Here is a 25,299-nt window from a genome sequence, read left to right as displayed (position 1 = left end):
TAAGATTCATACTTTGCTAGCAGCGTATATCCCTCATTGCAATTTTACTCTTCAGTTTCATCTGAATCATACATGGTTATTACAATTTTGTTTGAGCAATGTATCGGATCATTAGTTCCAGCGTGATCACTTCATAAAACTTTTAAGTTACGAAAATTGCCACACTTTCTACTCAAAAAATGACAAAGATTGGACAGTGTGTTACTATAATGTAATTTGCATTCATGCTTTGCCAGCAGTCCATGTGACTCAGCGCATTTTACAATAAAGAAATATGCATATACATGTAGAAGAATGAAATCAAGAAGAAGTAATAGTCATTAATAAAAAAAATATAAAGTTAATCGGACGCGGTGACCCGCATAAATGTTAAATTAAAATAAATCGATGCTTGTGTGGTCCGTCTGTGTAATGTGTACGTTGTGTGTTTATTATTGTTATAATTCCTGTGACTTGACTTGCCCCTGTAGTGTCCATTGTATAACTAACTAACGTATACCACAGAGTAAATAGCGACACTAGTGTCATCACACTTCTTTCATAGAAAGAGGAACTGAAAATGAATTGCACCATTATACAAATTCATAGCCCATTGCTTTTTTAAAACAGTTGTAGGTGGAGAATATGTGAAAGGCGAGCCATTATGCGTACAGCAGACGTGTGCGCCTTTCCAGTGCATGTGTACCGAACATGGCGGATCTTCCAGTTCTGAGACAACCGCTCATTTGGTTCATTTAATACAGATACTGACTCTGATGTTCTTGTGAATTTTATTTATCTGTAAAGACATGTTAAGAGAACTGTAGGCACAAAACCCAACATTGTAGAGAAGGAAATGTCATAAAGCGAAATCTGTTCATAGCACTTTTCCTTCGTAAAACAGAAGACATTACATTGGTCCCACTTTCGACTTTTTCCCCGATGGCAGCTCTCGGATAACACAAATGGTTATGACCAGCAGGATCAGCTGCAAAAATGATAGACGTATAATAAATTAATATATACAGGCCCCAATTTCTCGAAACTTCTTAAGCTTAACAGGCTTATTTTGGCTAATTGAAATAAGGTACTTAAGTTAAGTACCTTATTTCAATTAGCCAAAATACATACTTCAATTGAATTTTGATAAATGAAAAATGGTTTATAGTGACAATCAGAACGATTATTCTTATCCAAGGTATAAAAAGAAGTGAATATTAAGCAAAATATTGAAAAACAAAAATAGTGAGCTTAGCTTAATCCTGTTATAAGGGACTTAAGAAGTTTGAGAAATTGGGGCCATGATGTTTGTTCATTTTAGGGTAAGATCGTATTTTATTTCACGGATATTTAATATTTTTTGTGAAATTAAATACGATCGTTTACTGAAATCAAATAATATTATTTTTCTTCTATGCTTATTTTCGGAGTATCATTAGTTTTTTAATTTTTTTTTTCTAAAATGGCACCTGTTTAATGAGTGTTTTCTACACCGCTACCCTTTGGACACCCCTGACGCAAAAATATGGCTGATGACGTAGCTGTCAATTTTCTTTTTTCGGTTCTAGGAGAAAAAGTTCTCCAATAATATTTGATAGTTTATTATTCACCGTTTTTAGTGAAAACATTTTATGAACATTAATCAATAAACTTTTACTAATGCATCTATGTTCCAAATAACAGTTTATGCACGAACTCACTTTTAAACTAAACAGGGCATGAATACGTGACCAAATTACTACGCCACCATTAAGTGAATGGAAAATTAAAAGGTCTAACGTGTAAGCAAAACTATTTCGGGTAATCATTGGATACAAAACGTTTTTCTTAGTTTTAGAGTTTGTGTTATGATACATGGGTATTCAGTCATCACTCAGTCTGATACACTTGAAGACAGGTCGTTTTCCAGCTAAGGAGTGAAGACCATGCTAGGTTGTTGATAATTTTTGAGGCGTGGGAGGGGTAAAATTATCATCAGTTAATCTGATAATTGTTGTGTGATTTTTTTCAGAAAATTCGTATTACGTATAACAAAGTAATAGTTCAAAAAGAGATTTAAACGTTAATATAACATCGTAATTATGTTCGAGCTGTTGTGTTCGTCTGTAATTTGTTTTGTATGAAAGTGAATTTTCGAACACTCAGCTACAAAGTTCAAGAAAACGTCGGATTACCATTTTTCTAATTAACAGTGAGTTGATTTTTATTTCCAAGTATATCTTTATTTAAACTGATGCACCTTTTTAAATTTCAAAAATGCAACATTTTCTGGTTCAAAAGTGACGTGTTAAATTTTGTTAAAGTAACTACAATGGATTTAAAAAAAATATACTTAAAGCTGATAATTTCACTCCTAAGTTTAGAGTCAAAATATCAAATTGATATTTTTACAGTTTTTTTCACTGATAAAACCCAATATTTCATCAAAAAGCATCAAGGAAATACAATTTAAAACTCAACAATTGTGAACTAAACTAATCAGTTATTGAACTTGTTAAGTCTATTGTCGAAGAGTTAGACTTATTGCCATAGTGTATGGCCTTTTAGAGCTTCAGTTGTCTTCGTCTATTGTCATAATGTACGGACTTTTAGAGCTTCAGTCGTCTTCGTCTGTTGTCATAATGTACGGCCTTTTAGAGCTTCAGTTGTCTTCGTCTATTGTCATAATGTACGGCCTTTTAGAGCTTCGGTTATCTTCATCTATTGTCATAATGTACGGCCTTTTAGAGCTTCACTTGTCTTCGTCTATTGTCATAATGTACGGCCTTTTAGAGCTTCAGTTGTCTTCGTCTATTGTCATAATGTACGGCCTTTTAGAGCTTCAGTTGTCTTCGTAATTTGTCATAATGCATGGCTTTTTAGAGCATCAGTTGACTTCGTCATTTGTCATAATGTTCGGCCTTTTAGAGCTTCAGTTATCTTCGTCTATTGTCATAATGTACAGCCTTTTAGAGCTTCAGTTGTCTTCGTCATTTGTCATAATGCATGGCTTTTTAGAGCATCAGTTGACTTCGTCATTTGTCATAATGTTCGGCCTTTTAGAGCTTCAGTTGGCTTCGTCATTTGTCATAATGTACGGCCTTTTAGAGCTTCAGTTGTCTTCGTCATTTGTCATAATGTACGGCCTTTTAGAGCTTCAGTTGTCTTCGTCATTTGTCATAATGCATGGCGTTTTACAGCATCAGTTGACTTCGTCATTTGTCATAATGTACGGCCTTTTAGAGCTTCAGTTATCTTCGTCTATTGTCATAATGTACGGCCCTTGAGAGCTTCATTTGTCTTCGTAATTTGTCATAATGTACGGCCTTTTAGAGCTTCAGTTGTCTTCGCAATTTGTCATAATGTAAGGCCTTTTAGAGCTTCAGTTATCTTCGTCTATTGTCATAATGTACGGCCTTTTAGAGCTTCAGTTGTCTTCGTCTATTGTCATAATGTACGGCCTTTTAGAGCTTCAGTTGTCTTCGTAATTTGTCATAATGCATGGCTTTTTAGAGCATCAGTTGCCATCGTCATTTGTCATAATGTTCGGCCTTTTAGAGCTTCAGTTGTCTTCGTCATTTGTCATAATGCACGGCCTTTTAGAGCTTCAGTTGTCTTCGTCAATTGTCATAATGTCCGGCCTTTTAGAGCTTAAGTTATCTTCGTCTATTGCCATAATGTTCGGTCTTTTTGAGGTTTAATTATCTTCATCTTTTGTCATAATATACGGCCTTTTAAAGATTAAACTGACCTTTTCTTTGTCATTATTTACGACCTTGTAGAGAGGTACGTGTGTTAGCCTATTGTCATTTCGGCCTTTTATAGCTACACTTATGTTAGCATATTGTCATAATGAACGGCATTATTAAGCTTCAATTGCCTGAATTGGCTAAGTCTATTGTTCTTTTGTACGGCTTTTTGAGCTCCAATTAACTTTAAGCACATTTGTTATATGAATGTTTTATAGTTCAAAATCATAATATTACTGAATTAAAAAAAATCATGTCTCACAAAACCTTTTTGTGAATAGGGTTTACCTCAAAAGCGCCTAATCCAGCTGACACTCCAATTGCCAGCGTTTGATGATCCTTTATAAAAGCCCATATAGCTTCATAACAACCCTGAAACAAGAGCAAGAATCTTTTTCTACTGTCAGGCAAGCAAGATAATTACGGAACTCCGTTAGGGCCATTGTCTGTGAATGTGTTGATCTGAAACGCGATATTCGATAGTACGACGATGAAAACTTGAAAAACGAAACTTCGCTAACAAAAACGCGACAGTACGATGTTGATAAGGCGACAGTACGATGTTGATAAGGCGACAGTACGATGTTGATAAGGCGACAGTAAAATGGTGATAAGGCGACAGTACGATGGTGATAAGGCGACAGTACGATGTTGATAAGGCGACAGTACGATGGTGATAAGGCGACAGTACGATGGTGATAAGGCGACAGTACGATGGTGATAAGGCGACAGTACGATACTACGATAGCTACCGAGTACGGCGTTTCAAGTCCACACATTCGCTGGCGATGGCCCTAACTGAACTCCGTAGATAATATCCTATTTCGACATTTACAATTGTTCTAATATAAAAATGTGTGTTTTTTTATGTTAATATGCAACTATAAGCTGAACGACTGTAAGGTATCTTAATGACGAAATAGGGTGTTATCTGTTCTTTTCTCTACATTTTGAGATTTTATATTGTGTTTATACATATGTCATAATGATAAACATTACTCAGATCCTTACTTTTACATCTGCAACAATTAGTTTGTGATTCGGTTATAACCAAATACCATGTATATCACACAAAAATGCTATTTAAATAAAGCTTTTAATCGTTAGGTAAATTTTCGTTAGTGTCATAGTTTCGTTAGTTTGTTGCATTTGTGTGAATTTAACTTTGTTCCAATAATATATTTGAAAACAAAGAAGAAGCAATAAAAGACATCCCCTTGTTACCATCCGTTGTGTCCCTGCAGATTTACGATTGTATAAGTAATGACTAAGTTTCGTTGGTAAAACTGGGACAAGAACTTTATATTTAAGAACACCTTAGATTAAAATCCAACACAATAATTTGTCTATGATTATAAGAAGATTATTTATATTAAACTATTGCAATTAATTCAATATTGCTTTTGAATACTTGACCCTTTTTCAGCTACAGTAAAATATAGGCGCGTAGCTGAATGTACGCAAATACGCAGTTGCGTAATGAAATTTTGACAAGTCGAAGTTTTTGTCATACCAAAGCCTCCGAATTTGAAATAAAAACCAAAGGGGTGGGGGGGTGAAGGGGTTAATATACCCAGAAGCATCGATCTACGTAATCCAAAATTGGCCCTAGCTACGCGCCTCAAATCTTAACGCATGAGTAGTTCTTTCTAAAATGGCAACTGCACATATTGTACCCCGTTGTATTTCCTGTTTACAACTGGCGTGCTATAAGCAGAACACGGGGGAGTCGTCGAAGTGTCTTCACAGCAAAGAACGGGCGCTTCCACGTAGATGGTACTTTGGCCAGTAATGTTCATGGTGTGGTCCCAACTTGACGTGTTCCTGAAGTCTTCTGCTCCATCTACCCCGCAACAGTGGAGCTTTAGGAAATGAAAAAGTAAGCTGCGAATGAATTCATTTAATGTGTACAATAAAGTCATGTACATAATTTACCATCGGATTCGAGGGGGGGGGGTCGCACCTGTTATGTCAGTATCGTACAAAAGGTAATAATTAACACTCGAAATTGACCATAACATTGTAACATTTTCCCACCCCATGCCAACATTTTAAACCATTTAAATTTTGGTTTGAGGGAGGGGCGAATTACAAGAAGGTTGTGCTCTATTGTCACTCACCCCCAAACATTAGTTCCTTGAACCGCCCCTGTAACTGACTTTAGTTCAGTATTTATAGTTTGTTATGAATAATTTAACTGTTTTCTTTACTTTAGTGTAAACATTATGTAAATTTATTATTTTTAAACTTATTTCTAAAAAAAATGACTCTGTAAAACAAAAGGGCATATCAGGGTGTAGTAAAAAGGAAGAAGGGTATTGGAAAGGGGCAGAAGGGTGCTGGAAAGGGGCAGCAGGGCGCCCCTACCTGCTTTTCAGGCATAGCTCACTGGCACCGGATTTTCAAACTCAATTATTCTTTTTAAAATATAAAAAAAATCTTTAAATTCCAAACTTAAAATTACGATGCCAAAAATATTGAAAAATATTGAAAAATATATTTTGGTTAATAAGTGAGTTTAAAAATCCGGTGCCAGTGGCCTAGCTGGAACTCTTTTATGTTGTAAACTCACCATTGCCATAAGGGCGTTCCATCCGAGAGAAATACCACTATTACTCTGTGACCCTTCATAAAAGTTGGCTATTGTTTGTTTCAAGGACTTTTTGATGCCATCGTCGAGCTACAGAGCCAAGAAAAGAGTTTAAGAAAAACTAACACATTTGACTTATGTTGAAATTATTAGTCGAGATGTAATTTTGATATGTACATGGATAATATCAAGAATGAAAGAACTTAAAACACCTTATACATGTATATAATAACTATCTACGAAATCAAGAAAACACCAGTATTTGTTTAACTCAAAAACATTGCTAGAATTTAGGATAGCTATTAAAAGACATGTGTAAATACCAATGATCTGTTTTTGGTCACAATAATCCCAAATGTGACCTCGCCAAGGATGATTGCAGAAAGGAGGCCGGCATACTATAACAGTCAGAACAAAATCATTTATTAAAAAAATAAAACCTTTGTGGTGAAATTATAAAAACAACAACCTGCAAGCATAATCGCGACCGTAGTTTTCTTACCGACAGAACATTTATTTTAGAAATAGTGCAGACAACGGAGGGCATCCTTGCATAACACTGACCGCCCAGTAAGCCCAGAGTCGGTATTCATAAACACATTTAAAGTCATTTCTTAACTTAAGTCAATTTCTTACGTCAAATATCTCACTGTTTATATTTTATAATATCCTAATACTTTCACTTTTACTATCTGACTTTACTTTATTTACATTTATTTTATTGAATATAAAAAAACTTCTATGTTAAAAACACTCATACTCAAGAAGTTTTATGAATACGACCCCCAAAACATTGAACGAACCAAAACCGAAGGCTGACAGCTCGTGAAATAAATGTCCTGTAAATTCTACTTGCCGGTTACATACAACTATAGGCAGATATAAGACAAACAAAAAAGGGATGTACGAAATACACGACGGCATTTACAGATCAAGACAATGGTATATGTTTCAACTGAAATAAACACTCAATTATAACTACGAGTTTACCACGATAAGCATCCATTTGGACTTGAGACAAGTTCCCATGTACGCCCATATTACCAGCGCCAAGAGCGATCCGCCCACAGCTATAAAAGCGTTTGCAGCGCCTCCGATAAATTCGGACACTTTGAAAGACTGAAACATACATGAAATAAGTTGTTCCCTTACCGTTGTGAGTAACAGCTGAATTAAGAAATACTTAATCATGGCAAAAACAAGTTCTATACCTTTGACTAACACCAACCACTGCAATAAACATACATGTTTAGCAGTATACTTAAAAGCTTATGAAATAACTCACTTGCGGATTTTCAACTTATTCCTAGTTAAAACATTCCCGCACATAATAAGTCAAACATTACTATCAACAAATCTTAATTAACAACTATCTCAGTAAGAGACCAAGTTTGGTTGGGTTGCATATGTGTCCGATTCCCACCAATGAGGTCCTGTGTTTGAGCTAGAAATAAAATATTATAAATTGTATAAATAAAACTCTTAGTTAGATCACGCATCTTTTGCTCACCATGAAATTAACCTTTCTTATCAGATATCACCGCCTATTAGCATTACGCATCTTTTGCTCACCATCAAATTCACCTTTCTTATCAGATATCACCGCCTATTAGCATTACGCATCTTTTGCTCACCATCAAATTCACCTTTCTCATCAGATATAACAACTTCATCACATCACGCATCTTTTGCTCACCATCAAATTCACCTTTCTCATCAGATATAACAACTTCATCACATCACGCATCTTTTGCTCACCATCAAATTCACCTTTCTCATCAGATATAACAACTTCATCACATCACGCATCTTTTGCTCACCATCAAATTCACCTTTCTTATCAGATATAACAACTTCATCACATCACGCATCTTTTGCTCACCATCAAATTCACCTTTCTTATCAGATATAACAACTTCATCACATCACGCATCTTTTGCTCACCATCAATTTCACCTTTCTTATCAGATATCGCAACTTTATCATATCACGCATCTTTTGCTCACCATCAAATTCACCCTTGGTTATGAGACATCCCCACTTACATCTGTATCCACGTCCAACTGTTCCGGAAGATGCATCTTTTCTTTGGCCATGTTCAGTAGCGGTTTTGTCACGGTGTCTATAAGGTCGGGTTTCATCTTGACTAAACTTCCACCGACAAGGAACGTTAGTCCTATAACCTATAAGAAAGATTCTCCACTCAGAATATTGTAAGCTCAGTCTTTACCTTTACCTCTTACTTAGCTACATAATTAGCTACAGACACTAATTGAATCTTAATCGACTATACCTGAATGAAACAATCAGAATCACATAAAAATAAGCAAAATTGGCAGCGTAACCGATCCAGGCTTTTTCAGAACTCCGGGTAGGGTTCCATTTATGCATACTCGTGTAACATGAAATGAACGTCAACTGAACTCTGCCAAGTAAAAATTAAGTGTAAAAAAGGTTTACTTTTTAAGCGTTGACAGCCTAAAATATGCAAATAGCAAAATAAGCTCCTTAGACTTACACCAAACAGCGTGTTTATCAGCACAATGAACGTTGTTCCGTACTGCGAAATAGCTCCCATTTTTTCGGCAGTTAATTTATTTTCATAATAATTTACTTTTTAATTTATTCTTCGTTTAAATAACAAGTTAGAAACATCTATTTACATCTACCCCAACATAATTTTTAATATGGCAATATCCGAAATTTTAACTCGTATGATTGAAAATATTCCGAAATAATGTAATTTGAGAGTACAATTTATCTAACATTTTAGAAAGGTATCGATATTGCGCACTTAATGAGGAATACATTGATTATCGATGGGTTAACAAATCCCCCAGAAGCCCCTACTGTCAGGGTTGAGACTAGGGAATAGATTACAACAAATCGCATACAGGGTAACCACGCGTCAACGGAATGTAAGAATCATATAAGGGATCACATTATATTTATCAACCATATTTTTCAATTTTATGACCTGATCAATCAACTATCAAGAAACATGAGACGATATGTTTGCTATCACAAACAGATATAAAATTAAAAAATAAATTCAGGTTGAAAAAAATAGACATAATGTATTAAATGACAAATAACAGCTATGCGGGCGATTATAAGTGACGTCACGTCAATATCATTATCGATAAGTGTGACATTTGACTTTACTTGATTTTCATATCAATTTAAACCTATCTTTATAGCCACAAGTAAGCTCACACGCCTGTTCATTGTTTTATATTTTAGATATATAGATTCGTCTGTACGTCTTGGTTTCAAATGATTGGAACATCTTATATTTATGCACCAGTCAATTGTAACCACGTCCCCCACAGGTCTGCGGGTATACCGGGGGTAGCCGGGGAAGTTGGTCGTGTTTTTACCTTCCTGGTGGCCCCGCAGTGCCGGATGAATGCGGTGGTTTTGTCTTCGCACCAAATACAGCGGGGAATGGGCTTTACCTAGGGTCCCTGTGGTGCGGGGGCATTAGGCGAGGTATTAGCCATCAGTTAGTCTCCACAGGGCGGGGATTTTGCCCGGGCTTGGCTGGCCCGTAAGTCAAAGTCCCCGCTATTCCCCGGACCTGGGGGGGGGGGGGAGGCAACAATTGACTGGTGCATTAGACAAATAAACTGCTAGTATTATTACTAACAATAACTAATTATAGCACTAAAGAACACACAGAGAAAGTAACAACGGGAATATGCTCATATACCACGTCTCCAACATAAATGACACAATGCCATTGGTCCAGGACTGGTCACATGGTGACCCCATATTTTTCCATATTGGGTCAACAAATTTATATCGTACCAAAATGGCGTCTATTTTTCGATTACGATGACTTAATGAAACATTTAGACATGCAGACAGGTTGTCGACGTGATATATACGTTACGGGGATAGTTGGTGACCCGATATGGGATATACGGGGCACAGAAAACCATATTCGGGTTCGCTCTCACCCGATATGGTTTCCTTTGCCCCGAATATCCCATATTGGGTCGCCTACTAATCCCGTTACTTACAATAAATATTGGTTCACCAAAAATGATATCGTAACAAAATGGCGTCTATTTTCCGACTCCGATGCCAATGAATATTCTGATGAATAAATGCAACATTTAAATATGTTAACAGATTGTCGACGTGATATAAACGTTACGGGGTTAGTCAACTACTAATCCCGTAACTTATAATATCTTTTATACCAATGTTTCGATTCTTTATGACGTCGTTTATATCGCTCTTAGCAGTAAAAAATGAATATCAAACGATTTTTTTCTTTGTTTAAAAAAGATAAGGAGTATCGAATTTAAAATTATAATTTGTTTGTCATATATGTATTTTTAAGCGGACGCTATTTATATTGTCATAAATTAAATAAAAGAAGACTAAGCGTTGCAAAATTTAAAGACCTTGTGAAACGGTATAGCAAGCTATTGAATTTATAATTGTTCATCGGAATAATAAATCGGTTAACATGTATTGGTAAATAGATAATTCCATGACACGGGTTTGAATATATTGACCCCAAATGTCAATTCTCATTACAGTCATAACATCAATACCCGTAAGACAAACTAAAGCCTGAAAGATAAAGGTATAGATGTCTGGGGATTTAGATTTTGGCATGCAGGATGTTTTAAACAGATTTAGTGCAGAATGTAAATGCAGGGCCATCGCACTTAGAGACTTAACGAGATTATACAAGATTGTAACAAATACGGAGCATGTATAGTCTTAAAGCTGTACTCTCACAGATTGAAAGAGTTTACATTTATTTATTTCTGTCTCAGAATAAGCTCATTTTGGCTTCAGGGCCTTCAATTCAGTCATATAAGATAACTCACAATAGAACAGATCTCAATTGTTTGGTCAACTGCCGAAAATTTCAGGTTTATTTTAGAGCTTTAGTTACGCTTTAAGCCATAAAATATCAATTTCAAACGTAAATATGACAACTTCCATCTGCACCTCCGTAAGCATTTCTATTTGAGTGGCTTCCGGACATTTACGAAAAACTGGCTCATTCAAGAGAAAAAAGTAAACAAGTTGTCAAAACAATCTATCTGTGAGAGTGCAGAGTGCTTTAAAGATTTACTGAGCATTGTTGAAAAGGTCATAGTTACATGTACTTACGTTGACGTTAGCCACAAAGTTGTATGTACCACGCAGCATGAACCTTGCGGCATGCGACAGTATTTATATAGAAAGAGAAATACATATAGATCTATATATAATCGAAATCATTTCCTTTTCATATTATACCTTAATATCGATAACAAGAACTTATGCTATAATTGCCACATGCCATGCATTATTTCTATACATACTGTTGTGACGATGAGCTCTTTATGCTTAGGTCGAATAAAATTTAGGTTCTGTTATGTTGTTCTGTTCTGTTGAATATCAATAAAAAATGTTAGCTTTTTATATGCCACCGATTTTCCCAATTATCCATTGAATCGTACAGCAATTCATGTGTATCAAATATGTTGAAATTGTTTTTAAATATTAAAACTTAAGGATGTTTATTGGATTAAATTTCCGTTTCACGGGGTTCAGGAATATCTTAATTTTTCGACTCTTTTATGCGGAAAGTTTGGCTACAAATAACCTCACTTTCCTTGTTTTGATAAGGAGGACGGTGCAAACAAAATGACGTCTATATATAAAATGAATACATAAATATATGTTTCGTCTTTGTCTTAAAATTAAAAGACCTAAATCATTGACCATTAGCCCCAGAAAAACAGGGAATTTTATTTAAAGTCAGGGATTTACAATCATATTAACATTTCAAATTTGGAATTAGGAAGTCAAATTCTAAAACAAAGCCTGAACGACGCCTTTACAATAACGACCATTAAACTTTAAATGGACAAAAGATGCCCATGTATACCTTCGTGACTTGATATTGGCTGATGATCAAATGAATTGTTTATTAATGATACATAAATCAGATATAGTTACAGAGGGCATTCAAACTTGGTTTATAATAGATTGTACTCAAAGCATGCTTAATTCGGTTCAAAAAGGCTTATAAACTTGGGACGAATTACAAGGTAAGTTCTAGAAACATTTTACAATTTTATTCATATTAATTTTAAAATATATTAAATATGTAATGTATAACATGTGTATATATGTTGATACTTAAAAAATCAATTAATAGTTAGTTCTTTTAACATGAACCATTGTATTTCTTAATAAACTCTGCAATTATTCGAGTTGAGCGAGAATATTACATATATATCATTATCTATATATTGCTGTACCACCGTTTGACAGTGATAGCGTTTTATACAATATCAAAGCGTCGGACAAAAAGGTACATTCAACTTTAATAATCAAAACAAAAAAGCATATAACGCTATTTTGGCACTTTTTTACTGAGAGTTTATGGCCACGTAGCTTTTAATTGAAAAAGGCTGATCTGTCTTATCTGTATACAAGTATAATTGTTTCGTTTTTTTTTGTTTTTTTTTTTTTTCAATTAAGTCCAGTGCATTAAAGCTGCACTCTCACAGATTGAACGTTTTGACAACTTTTTATTTTTTGTCTTGGAACGAGCCATTTTTTTGCGAAATTCCATGGACACCAGTCATATAAGACTGCTGACAAAAAATAGATCACAGATTATTATATTCAAGTTCAAAAATTGATGTTTTATGCATTTTTCTTAAACCGTTAGTAACGGTTTAAGCCATAAAATTTACAAACAGAAATATGAAAAGCTGCGGTCTGATCTTTTGTCAGCAATTTTTATCATTGGTTTGCAGATATTTACGCAAGAATTTGCGCTTTCCAAGACAAAAAAATAAAAAGTTGTAAAAATGGTAAATCTGTGAGGGTGCAGCTTTAAACATACTAATGGTTTAAAATTATTTTTGATATGTTTCTTTTGTGCGTCTGTCTAGACTTTCTACTAAACATTAAAGATACATTATCGCCCGTTTTGCATTATCAAAAGAAGGTACCATTTAGACCCGCCGAAACACAAACGATTTTTTTTAAATGCCTACCAACCGCCTGCAACGTTTTAGATATACACAAAATAATCATTTAATGAAGTATTTATATTGGTTTTAAGATTGTTGAAGCGAAATTAAACTAAAAGTATATCTTTAAGAACAAAAATCGTGTTGATAATGTAAGGATTTTATCTTCATCCGGTAACTGGTCACAAAAAAAGGTAATCGTATGGAACTACTTTGTATTGTCATCACGCAATTACCTCCCTTGTTGAAGACCGTTGACTATAGCACCATGGAAACAATGAGTAAACACAAATAGTCATATATCAAAACGCGAATAACATTCACTCTGCACAAAAGAATTCCAGTGAAAAAATGCGTTTTTACTTTTATTGTGGTTTACTGAGGAGGAAGAAAAAGCATCTTCCATAGCCGCTTTTGTAAGATAGGTTCATCCCAACGCTAACGCTGGGTGTTCTACGAACCTCGTTTCCGCAAAACAAACACCCTGAGCTCTGTTTGGGATGAACCTATCTTACACGAGCGGTCATTGGAAAAACTTACAGTCTGGCATGTTTTTCTACTCTTTTTATGCATTTTCTGAAAATATCAATGCTGTCAAGCCTTTGAACGAGACATCAGTCTTGTGTGGGCTAAGAGAAACATTCCGAAACGAAAGATGTATTTTTATTAATTCGCTTATCAAATACGCATGAAACTGAAGAAAAGTCGCATTCTAGTAGAATTTCTCCTATGCGTACAAACATGTGTATCCATTGAAAATACAAACTATGATTTTTAAGGTACAGTAAAACACGGACAATGGGAGTTCTAACTATCGCTGGACGGATAGTGCTGGTTGTCCTGAACATCATCCTTATCGTAAGTGAACGGCTTCCCTTTTAAGGTGTTTTAATAATATTATATATACTAAAGTAGCAGATAAACAATATGATTACGAACATATGCAACCTTTTTAAAACATTAGAATTAAGATAACATTTCATTCGCCGTACATAGCAAATTCTTTACATCTTGATTACCATTTAAGCGCTGAAGATTGTGGGAATTGTGTGTTTGCGGTATACAGGTATCGCATTCGCACCTTAGATTAACATTTTGGAATATTTTCAATTTTGCAAACGACAAATTAGTGCGCCAAAACGGCATGTTCTTACTCGACAGAACGACAATACGAAATTGCATTGCTATATAAACCAAAAGACAATTTCCCATATTCAACTTAATTTATATCTACAATAGTTACTATGCATACTGTCTTAATGATTTCAGATTGTATCGCTTCTTCTAATTGTTTTTGGATTCATCCTAAAGTTCGGAAATGAAATTGTACGACCTTATATTAAAGAGACGTTGGAGTCAATCGAGAATGCTGCCAAAAACGTGTACAGTAAGTTCACATTTTATATGACTTAATAAATGTATCACATACAGCCGTGTGAAGTTTTTATTCATAGGGTTTTAAGTTAATTATATTCTCATCAAAACAAGAATATATATATTTCATGATAACATAACAATAAAAGGTATTGCCAGTCAAAGTTAGAATTATAAGAGACTGTAGTTACAACACACTAATAGCATTACAGCAAACTGATTATGTATCTATATCACGCCTCCAACATAAATGACACAACGCCATTGGTCCAGGACTGGTCACGCGATGACCCCAAATTTATTCTATATTGGGTCACCAATTTATATCGTATCAACAGCAGCACGTCGAATACATCGGATCCTTTTCTCGATTTCGTTCTTCGCTCCATCCTGTACCACGACAAACTCACGTACTGTGTGGAAAATTGATTTGTAGATCTTGCTGCTTTATATTGAAGAAAAAAATCTTAGTTGAGAGTGCTCCTGACTGTTGGGCATAATGCTAGGGCGCCGCTGGTTCGAGTCGCCGCAAAACGACATATTGCTGTCAATAGCATTATCATTCTTATACTGAAACAAAACATGGTCGTTTAAACTATTCCACATGGCGTGTGTATTGGTAAAGGAAGGTGTACCGTTGATTAAGACCTCGTGCATGAAATATATTTATTTTGTAAATATGTGTTTCAGGCGACAGCGATTTCAACACGGAAGCGTTCGATATTGGTGCTATGCTGTCTGACCTGACAGTTGTTATGATCGTGGTCGGCGTTGCTCTCCTTGCTTTCTCCTTTGTTGGATGTTGCAGCGCGTGTTGTAACATCAGCACTCTGGCTCTTGTGGTATGTATTGTGAGGTTGTACATTATTCGGAACTCCTCGGCCATTGCTATCGAAAACAACCCCGGATGTATATGGACATTTTACAATGTTAGAAATCTTTACATTTAACTTCAATGCTAGTAGTACGCGTCGTAATTTCAATTTAGCAGCTAAATGTAATGACTTCACTCTTGGGAATCTTAATTGCTTATGCAACAAACACTTCACTGGCAATCAATTTAAACTGGGATATACAACGCTCTACAGATAATTAATACTATTAAAAAAATACGAACTTCTTCAACTGATGGACCAGCAAACATCCGAGGTTGTTTTCGATGGAAAATGGCCGAGGAGTTCCGAATGGTTGTATATACCTTCTCCAGTGATCTCCTGAATGCTGACCGTTCAAAAGCGGTAATCCCAAGATTTGTAAATAAAATAAATAATAAATATACGTATTTGCATGTGTGGTCTCTGCTTGTTGTTGTGTATAGTGTGTATCTATCTTTGTAGTGTATTTTAGGTATTAATTTAAGGCCGTATGCTTCGTGTAGTTGTGACTAATGAGCTTGGCCCCGTAGTTTGCATGTTATATTATTGATCAGGGAGTTTGACATATACGAGCAAACTTTGATTAAAATATTGTAGCACCTCAAACATTTGGATGCTCCGTGATCCATACCTTAAGGTTTTTTTATCAGCGTGAGCTTGACTATGATATGGACATACCTACATTATTTTATTTTTTTAAATACTTCTGAAGAAGGTTACTCCTTGAAACGATAGATCAACTTAAATCAATTAAATAAAACACACAAAGTCTTGTGTCCACGAACCTAACGAACATCCCTCGTTTAAAGTGTTTTCATAAGAGCTAGTATTCGAAGTAAGGGTACAGCTGTTAAGATTGTACCTCACACGATAGGTACTGATTGGTCTGATAGTAATACACAGCGGTTAAGATCGTACCACACGATAGGTACTGATTGGTCTGATAGTTATACACAGCGGTTAAGATTGTACCTCACATGATAGGTACTGATTGGTCTGATAGTTATACACAGCGGTTAAGATTGTACCTCACGATAGGGACTGATTGGACTGATAGTTATACACAGCGGTTATGATTGTACCTCACATGATAGGTACTGATTGGACTGATAGTAATACACAGCGGGTAATATTGTACCTCACGCGATAGGTACTGATTGGTCTGATAGTTATACACAGCGGGTAATATTGTACCTCACGCGATAGGTACTGATTGGTCTGATAGTTATACACAGCGGGTAATATTGTACCTCACGCGATAGGTACTGATTGGACTGATAGTTATACACAGCGGTTAAGATTGTACCTCACGCGATAGGTACTGATTGGTCTGATAGTTATACACAGCGGTTAAGATTGTACCTCACGCGATAGGTACTGATTGGTCTGATAGTTATACACAGCGGGTAATATTGTACCTCACGCGATAGGTACTGATTGGTCTGATAGTTATACACAGCGGGTAATATTGTACCTCACGCGATAGGTACTGATTGGTCTGATAGTTATACACAGCGGGTAATATTGTACCTCACGCGATAGGTACTGATTGGTCTGATAGTAATACACAGCGGTTAAGATTGTACCTCACATGATAGGTACTGATTGGTCTGATAGTTATACATAGCGGTTAAGATTGTACCTCACGCGATAGGTACTGATTGGTCTGATAGTTATACACAGCGGGTAATATTGTACCTCACGCGATAGGTACTGATTGGTCTGATAGTTATACACAGCGGTTAAGATTGTACCTCACGCGATAGGTACTGATTGGTCTGATAGTTATACACAGCGGGTAATATTGTACCTCACGCGATAGGTACTGATTGGTCTGATAGTTATACACAGCGGTTAAGATTGTACCTCACATGATAGGTACTGATTGGTCTGATAGTTATACACAGCGGTTAAGATTGTACCTCACGCGATAGGTACTGATTGGTCTGATAGTAATACACAGCGGGTAATATTGTACCTCACGCGATAGGTACTGATTGGTCTGATAGCTATACACAGCGGTTAAGATTGTACGTCACTTGATAGTTACTGATTGGACTGGTAGTTATACACAGCGGTTAAGATTGTACCTCACGCGATAGGTACTGATTGGTCTGATAGTTATACACAGCGGTTAAGATTGTACCTCACATGATAGGTACTGATTGGTCTGATAGTTATACACAGCGGTTAAGATTGTACCTCACGCGATAGGTACTGATTGGTCTGATAGTTATACACAGCGGTTAAGATTGTACCTCACGCGATAGGTACTGATTGGTCTGATAGTAATACACAGATGGTAATATTGTACCTCACGCGATAGGTACTGATTGGTCTGATAGTAATACACAGCGGGTAATATTGTACCTCGCATGATAGGTACTGATTGGTCTGATAGTTATACACAGCGGTTAAGATTGTACCTCACGCGATAGGTACTGATTGGTCTGATAGTTATACACAGCGGTTAAGATTGTACCTCACGCGATAGGTACTGATTGGTCTGATAGTTATACACAGCGGTTAAAATTGTACCTCACATGATAGGTACTGATTGGTCTGATAGTAATACACAGCGGTTAAGATTGTACCTCACGCGATAGGTACTGATTGGTCTGATAGTTATACACAGCGGGTAATATTGTACCTCACGCGATAGGTACTGATTGGTCTGATAGTTATACACAGCGGGTAATATTGTACCTCACGCGATAGCTACTGATTGGTCTGATAGTTATACACAGCGGTTAAGATTGTACCTCACACGATAGGTACTGATTGGTCTGATAGTTATACACAGCGTTTAAGATTGTACCTCACGCGATAGGTACTGATTGGTCTGATAGTAATACACAGCGGTTAAGATTGTACCTCACACGATAGGTACTGATTGGTCTGATAGTTATACACAGCGGTTAAGATTGTACCTCACGCGATAGCTACTGATTGGTCTGATAGTTATACAAAGCGGGTAATATTGTACTTCACACGATAGGTACTGATTGGTCTGATAGTAATACATAGCGGTTAAGATTGTACCTCACGCGATAGGTACTGATTGGTCTGATAGTTATACACAGCGGTTAAGATTGTACCTCACACGATAGGTACTGATTGGTCTGATAGTTATACACAGCGGTTAAGATTGTACCTCACACGATAGGTACTGATTGGTCTGATAGTAATACACAGCGGTTAAGATTGTACCTCACGCGATAGGTACTGATTGGTCTGATAGTAATACACAGCGGTTAAGATTGTACCTCACGCGATAGGTACTGATTGGTCTGATAGTTATACACAGCGGTTAAGATTGTACCTCACGCGATAGGTACTGATTGGTCTGATAGTAATACACAGCGGTTAAGATTGTACCTCACGCGATAGGTACTGATTGGTCTGATAGTAATACACAGCGGTTAAGATTGTACCTCACATAATAGGGACTGATTGGACTGATAGTTATACACAGCGGTTAAGATTGTACCTCACATGATAGGTACTGATTGGTCTGATAGTTATACACAGCGGTTAAGATTGTACCTCACGCGATAGGTACTGATTGGACTGATAGTTATACACAGCGGGTAATATTGTACCTCACGCGATAGGTACTGATTGGTCTGATAGTTATACACAGCGGTTAAGATTGTACCTCACGCGATAGGTACTGATTGGTCTGATAGTTATACACAGCGGTTAAGATTGTACCTCACGCGATAGGTACTGATTGGTCTGATAGTTATACACAGCGGTTAAGATTGTACCTCACGCGATAGGTACTGATTGGACTGATAGTTATACACAGCGGTTAAGATTGTACCTCACGCGATAGGTACTGATTGGACTGGTATATAATGAACCCAAGTACAATGAGGAAGCTTCTTTTGCTGTATCTAACTTCTAAATATCACAGGAACATTGCTAGAGATTTGCTAAGTGATCTTACCAACAGATGGAAATGTGTATCCCCCATTTTATTGAATATAGCCCTTTTACACATGAGCTTTTACTTTTCAGTATGCCATCGTTCTTATTGTGCTCCTGTTGGCCCAGGTCATTTTGGTCATCCTTGTGTATGCTGCTCCTGGTCTGGTAAGAATGCTTCCTTTAACCTACAGTTAATTTGAGTCGAAAAGAAAAAGGATGCAAAAAATCAATGGAAATATAGCTAAAATAGGTACAAGAATGGTACACTTTGACTAAAAACAGAGTTTTAAGTCACGCAATTTTCTATTTTCACTTTGTAAACAAGCAATCGTTTAGCTTATATATTTAATAACTTTTTGTTAAGGCCTCTAGAAAGATAGGGTAATAAACTGATAGATGCGTACACGTTTGGCCTCCAGGTAGGCGTATTTTTATTGCGAGAAAAGTGATATAACTTACTTACCAGGTAACATTATCTTTCTTACACACAAAAATCCTTTCGATCACCGCCATTTCAATCCGCATCACACATTTCCCTCACTTAAAATTCGGAAAACACAAAACACGTTGGACACCTTGCATATGCAGCTTTCAATTATCATCAACATCATCAACATCATCATCATCATCATCATCATCATCATCATCATCATCATCATCATCATCATCATCATCATCATCATCATCACCACCATCATCATATCATCATCATCATCATCATCATCATCATCATCATCATCATCATCATTAACATCACCATTATCTGATGATGTTGATGAAAACACGTTTATTCTTGTATTACACATTACAATAATTATCATGAATGTAATCAAATTCGATATCGCAAAGATGACGATTTTTGCCCAGGATTTATACGAGCGAAGTTTCGTTTATAGACGCTCTATAGGATCGCATAATTTTAATAGGACAAATAGGCAAATGCCTCACTTGTTTCCATTAAAATACTTCAGCTAAAGGATAACCTCAACAAGGGCCTCGACAAGACGTTTGACAAATACGAGGGCCTCAAAAGCAAAACCACAACATCTGTTGGCTGGAACTGGGCCATGCAATATGTAAGTTTATTGAACGCTCCTGGTGAGCTTCGAATGAGCCTTTTCAGAGAGAGGCAGACATCTGAACAATTAGATCACTCCAAATATTACGCGAACCAGTTTAAGTTAAACAGTACCTGTAATTTGGCCATGTGAGTTATTCCGTTTTAATTTATTTAAGCCATCTGGTTTACCTAGTACAAAGTAATGCGATTTGTATATTCAAATTTCCAACTTTGGTTAACTTGAAAAGGAGCATGACATTCTATGCATGCTTTATAAATTTTGGTCGTGCTATATTGCTTTGTCGTTAATTATATAATTGAAATTATAAATTTTGACAAACAATATGACAAACCAACATTACATGTTATAGTACGATTGCTGCGGAGGCCGTAGCTACAAAGATTTCGAAAACAAGGGTACATGGAAAGTGAATGACGCTACTGGGCAGAGCTTCGTTCTGCTTACTCCCGTTGCGTGTTGCAAGGCTCTACCTGGAGACGGTGCTGGCATCGATGACTGCGCTGGAGACACAGACAACGCGGCTTTTGACACGATTGCTGAAATAAGTGCAAACTCTAATGCTGAAAAGGTTAGGTTTGGTTAAAAGCTTAAATCACTTATACTGTAATCAATTGTCGACCTATGATTATTAAAACGGATGAATGTCAAAGGCCGCTGATGTCTCTATTGATGTGGTTAACACCTTAAATATTATCTTCATAAGCTTACAATTATAATGTTTTTTTTAGTACATTTGCTATACGAGACTAGTTAAAATGATTCATTTGTTGCTTCAATGAAGTTAAGAGTTAGTTGCCATGTCATTTCACGGTCATATTGATATTTAACAAATGTTATGATTTTACTAAAACAGTACTATACATGTATACGTGACTATTTTGTACATACCAATGTAAAACATAATGGAAATTGTCATACTTTCACAAAGGGTTGCACGGAGGCAATTTTCAAGAAGGTCATCACAGACAACAATGTGGGATTTCTGACCGTGATTGGCATATTTTTCGCTTGTCAGGTAAGGCTTGGCTTTATTTTTTCGAATTCCTTTTCATTAATCTTGCGATCTGTTCCATTTAATAGTTTAACTGTTACTGAATTTTAAAGGCTCACAATGTAGGTTGATGCAAAAATATATTTTGTTTTAATTTTTAATGGATTGTTTCTTTTTACTCCTTTGATTTGAATGATCAAAACCAATAAAACCATGACTTGTGTACAGATAAATTATTTTTAGCCTTTAAATATGTTTTCAATTAATAGCTACGTGGCCACAAATTTCCCAGTTAAAAAAGCGCCATAATATCGTCTATATCTATATCTCTACATAAACCATATGCTTTTTGGTTTTGATTATTAATTTAAAAAAGTCAAAAATGTCTAACAATATACTTCATGAAAATTCAAAATATATACGTTTGCATCAACTATAGTCTGCGCCTTTAATGTGTTTAGTAGCATGCAATTTATGTATTTAATTTCAGATTGCACTGATCATTTTTGCAATGCTGATCTTCAAAGACCGTGGAATAACTGGTGGCCTTGTCTAAAAGGGAGATAACCTTCTTCACTACATTATCCTTACTTGTCAGAGTTATTCTCAATGAAAGGTCGTTATCAATATAGACAGAAAATTATCTTATGCTGTGGTGAAGTTAATACATAACAGTTCACTCGTAAAATTCTTTACTCATGAAAGAATCATTAGCTTTTCTTATTTAGAGTATAATTTTCATACAACGCGAGCGTCCACCACGTTTACAACCTTGCTTTCTATAGTTTGACACAGTTCGATATAACGTTATTATGATATGTTTTCAATTAAATGGAATACTAATATGTTAAATACACCGGACACGTATTCCAGATGACGATTAGGTCTTTCCGTTATCATTTCTTTTGTTTTGCTGGTTGAAAATGTACATACACTTGAAACCTGTTGGCTCGAACTCCCAGAAACCGGCGAAAATACATCGAGCCTCGAGAAATTCGAGCCAAGCGGTACCAGGTAATGCTTACATTTAGAAGACAAAAATCGGTCCTTAACATTCAGGAAATCGAGCCAAGCGGGTTCGAGACAGCGGGATAACTGTAGTTATTTTGTTATAACGTTGTCCTGATAATTTCATATACGTACCACACATTTTTCAAAACTGTTTTGTAATAAATGTAGGACTTGGGTCGTAGGCTTATCAGCCCTTTCTTTACACAGTAACGCTATGCATTAAACACACGTAATTCCAAATTAATTTGAAATAAAAACAACACTATGTTGTTTAGATACACAATCATTCTGAGACCATCCCTTATCTAAGTTTACAAATCTTTGTATTAATACTAACTTAAACTTTAATAACAAATTGTACGTCAATATCGGAAGAAAAAAGGAATATATTACAGCATAATGCGTCACGTCAGACTAAAATAGCAATGTTGAAATCAAAAAGTTTCGTTTCTTGAAAAGGGTCGGAGTGACGACCCCTATATGGCGCCCCTGTACAAATGCAAAAAAAAACAACAACTGCTCCAGTGATTGGCATTTATTATCATATTATTTAAGACAGTTTTAACACTAATTATGTTAAACATAGTACGTCCGTCCACATCATAATTAGTTCATGCTTTGTTTTGTATTAAAATATGTTTTTGCTTTTGTATACTCTTTCATTATTATTTGTTAAAAGATTTGATCATGGTCATATTGACCTTTCTGTTATATTCACATTCCATGAATAAATGATAGAAGTGTGCAGTATACTCAACCACTGTTTGGGGAATGGTGAACAGGGAGGGCTATGAGTATATCATTCGGCTTTTAAAAAGAAAATAATATTACTCTTGTTTATTCTTTTTTCTTCTCATCCTTATTTTTCCGCATGTGTTCTGGGGTGGTATTCGATATCCTGTATAGGTCCGTTATTCATATCACGCAATCCGATTAGCTAAATCTTCCTTAGATCCAATTAAGATCAATATTGAATACCAGCCCTGGTATAATTTGCCATGTTTAATAAGAAATCTCAATCGTAAACCACACGCTGCTTCGATGTTCTCGGGGAAACCTCACGGTTGGCATTATAAAGGGGGTACGAATATGTCACAACACAATATCTGTAGAATTAATCGTATTTCGTATGACTTTGTGTGACTGATCGAAACATTACCCGCTACGCATGACATGGTATATACAGATTTGACGATGTACTTTCATTTCGATTTATGATTGTGTTATTTGGGATAATAAATGAAATCAATGTGCATTGGAGTGATTGAAATATGAGCAATGTTATACATTATTTTGGGTATAATTTTTCATCTTAAATAATTGACTTACGTACAATTATTATGTCATTTGATTACGCTGATCGCCATTCGGAACTCCTCGGCCATTTTTCTAGAAAACAACCTCGGAGGTATATGGACGATTTACATACTCAAAAATATGTATGTTTAAGTCCGCTACAAGTAGATCGCGTAGTTATTTAATTTAGCGCTTAAAATTTATGACTTAACTCTTTGGATTCTTATTTATGTTTGCACTTTGCAATACTACGCTACACTGGGCAATCATTTTAAACTTAGATCAATAAATACAAGCTAAAACTTTACATATAAGTAATGATACAATTCAAAACATTACGAACTCCTTCTACTGATATACCGGCATACATCCGAAAAAAATGGCCGAGGAGCTCCGAATGGCTGTCCTTGAGCAACTAAGATACGACTATGACTTCATATGTTGTGTAACCAAATACAGATGTATATGTCTATATATTCTTGAACGATATACGCGAATAATTGTAAAATGATAAAAAAAGTACAAGTTTGCACATTTGAAGTGTCTTATTATTGGGCAATTACTATCGAAATTAAACAGTTATCATCCGCATGACATTTTGTTCGACTACATGGTGATGACGAATTTCAACGTTCGCGGGTGTTTTAAGGTCCAACTACTGCCATTCATCCAATACACACTCACTGCGTCAGATTTTGCGTTGACAATGTGTCAGCCAATGAGATTGTATTCTATGTCAGTTCGATGTCCTGAAATAAAATCTTAATTATTAAGAAGGGTTCGTTTGCTACGCTCTCTTCGCCCATTCCTTATCATTAATATTTTAATTCATGTCATCTAACCTTTACTTATTATATTATTTACCTTTTAATTAAGGCAGCCAATGTATGCATACGCGTGTTGTTACATCAGTCATTGACCGTATCGCTCAATTAAAATGCCTAGCTTATAATAGTGTTACGATTCGAATGGGCTGTAGCTTGCTGATAGCGAATTTGCGAAATACTCTTCACGTTCAGTTATTGCAGTTAGTTATTTTTCTTTCTTTATGTCAATTTAAATCGAACATGTCATTTTATATGGAATGCAGTTAGGGCCATCGCCTGTGAATGATTTAATCTGCAACGTATACTCGATAGTATGATGATGAAAACGCGAAATCACGAATCTACGATGATGAAAACGAGACAATAATTATGATGGTGAAAACACGATAGTATATCGTTATCATCATTATTATCCTCGTACTGTCGCGTTTTCATCATCCTACTGTCGCGCTTTCGTTAGTATCATCGTACTGTCGCGTGTTCGTTTCTATCCTCGTACTGTTGCGTTTTCATCATCGTACTGTCGTACTATTGTTATTATCCTCGTACTGCTGCGATTTCATCATCGTACTGTCGCGTTTTCATCATCGTACTGTCGCGTGTTCGTTATTA

The 25,299-nt window shown here is 35.9% G+C and overlaps 2 protein-coding genes across 2 annotated transcripts; one reads left to right on the top strand and one right to left on the bottom strand.

Moving 5' to 3' along the window:
- Positions 1-758: 758 nt before the first annotated feature.
- Positions 759-8,961, bottom strand: LOC128233475 (tetraspanin-11-like). Its single transcript, XM_052947158.1, has 8 exons — positions 8,816-8,961; positions 8,343-8,480; positions 7,288-7,416; positions 6,621-6,695; positions 6,280-6,387; positions 5,384-5,569; positions 3,996-4,079; positions 759-967 (listed from the first exon to the last, which is right to left on the bottom strand). The coding sequence occupies exons 1-8, from the start codon at positions 8,873-8,875 to the stop codon at positions 890-892; spliced, it is 858 nt and encodes a 285-aa protein (XP_052803118.1). The 5' UTR covers positions 8,876-8,961; the 3' UTR covers positions 759-889.
- Positions 8,962-12,251: 3,290 nt separating this feature from the next.
- LOC128233948 (CD63 antigen-like) lies at positions 12,252-23,309 on the top strand. Its single transcript, XM_052947850.1, has 9 exons — positions 12,252-12,362; positions 14,078-14,156; positions 14,568-14,685; positions 15,363-15,514; positions 19,571-19,645; positions 20,452-20,556; positions 20,912-21,130; positions 21,491-21,577; positions 22,044-23,309. The coding sequence occupies exons 2-9, from the start codon at positions 14,097-14,099 to the stop codon at positions 22,107-22,109; spliced, it is 882 nt and encodes a 293-aa protein (XP_052803810.1). The 5' UTR covers positions 12,252-12,362; positions 14,078-14,096; the 3' UTR covers positions 22,110-23,309.
- Positions 23,310-25,299: the final 1,990 nt, after the last annotated feature.

Source organism: Mya arenaria, chromosome 5 (genome assembly GCF_026914265.1).
Source record: "Mya arenaria isolate MELC-2E11 chromosome 5, ASM2691426v1".
Lineage (NCBI taxonomy): Eukaryota > Metazoa > Mollusca > Bivalvia > Myida > Myidae > Mya > Mya arenaria.
The sequence above is the reverse complement of the archived record's forward strand: the minus strand, read 5'-3'. Positions and strand labels throughout refer to the sequence as shown.

What these genes read in the sequence shown, in the direction of transcription:
- LOC128233475 (XM_052947158.1), bottom strand. Translation starts at nt 8,875, where the DNA reads ATGGGAGCTATTTCGCAGTACGGAACAACGTTCATTGTGCTGATAAAC. An exon ending in TGACCAAAAACAGATCATTG is followed by an intron (nt 6,388 to 6,620) that starts GTATTTACACAT and finishes TTGGCTCTGTAG; the next exon opens with CTCGACGATGGCATCAAAAA. An exon ending in CTGGATTAGGCGCTTTTGAG is followed by an intron (nt 968 to 3,995) that starts GTAAACCCTATT and finishes TCATTTTTGCAG; the next exon opens with CTGATCCTGCTGGTCATAAC.
- LOC128233948 (XM_052947850.1), top strand. Translation starts at nt 14,097, where the DNA reads ATGGGAGTTCTAACTATCGCTGGACGGATAGTGCTGGTTGTCCTGAAC. An exon ending in TCAGCACTCTGGCTCTTGTG is followed by an intron (nt 15,515 to 19,570) that starts GTATGTATTGTG and finishes TTTACTTTTCAG; the next exon opens with TATGCCATCGTTCTTATTGT. An exon ending in GGAACTGGGCCATGCAATAT is followed by an intron (nt 20,557 to 20,911) that starts GTAAGTTTATTG and finishes TACATGTTATAG; the next exon opens with TACGATTGCTGCGGAGGCCG.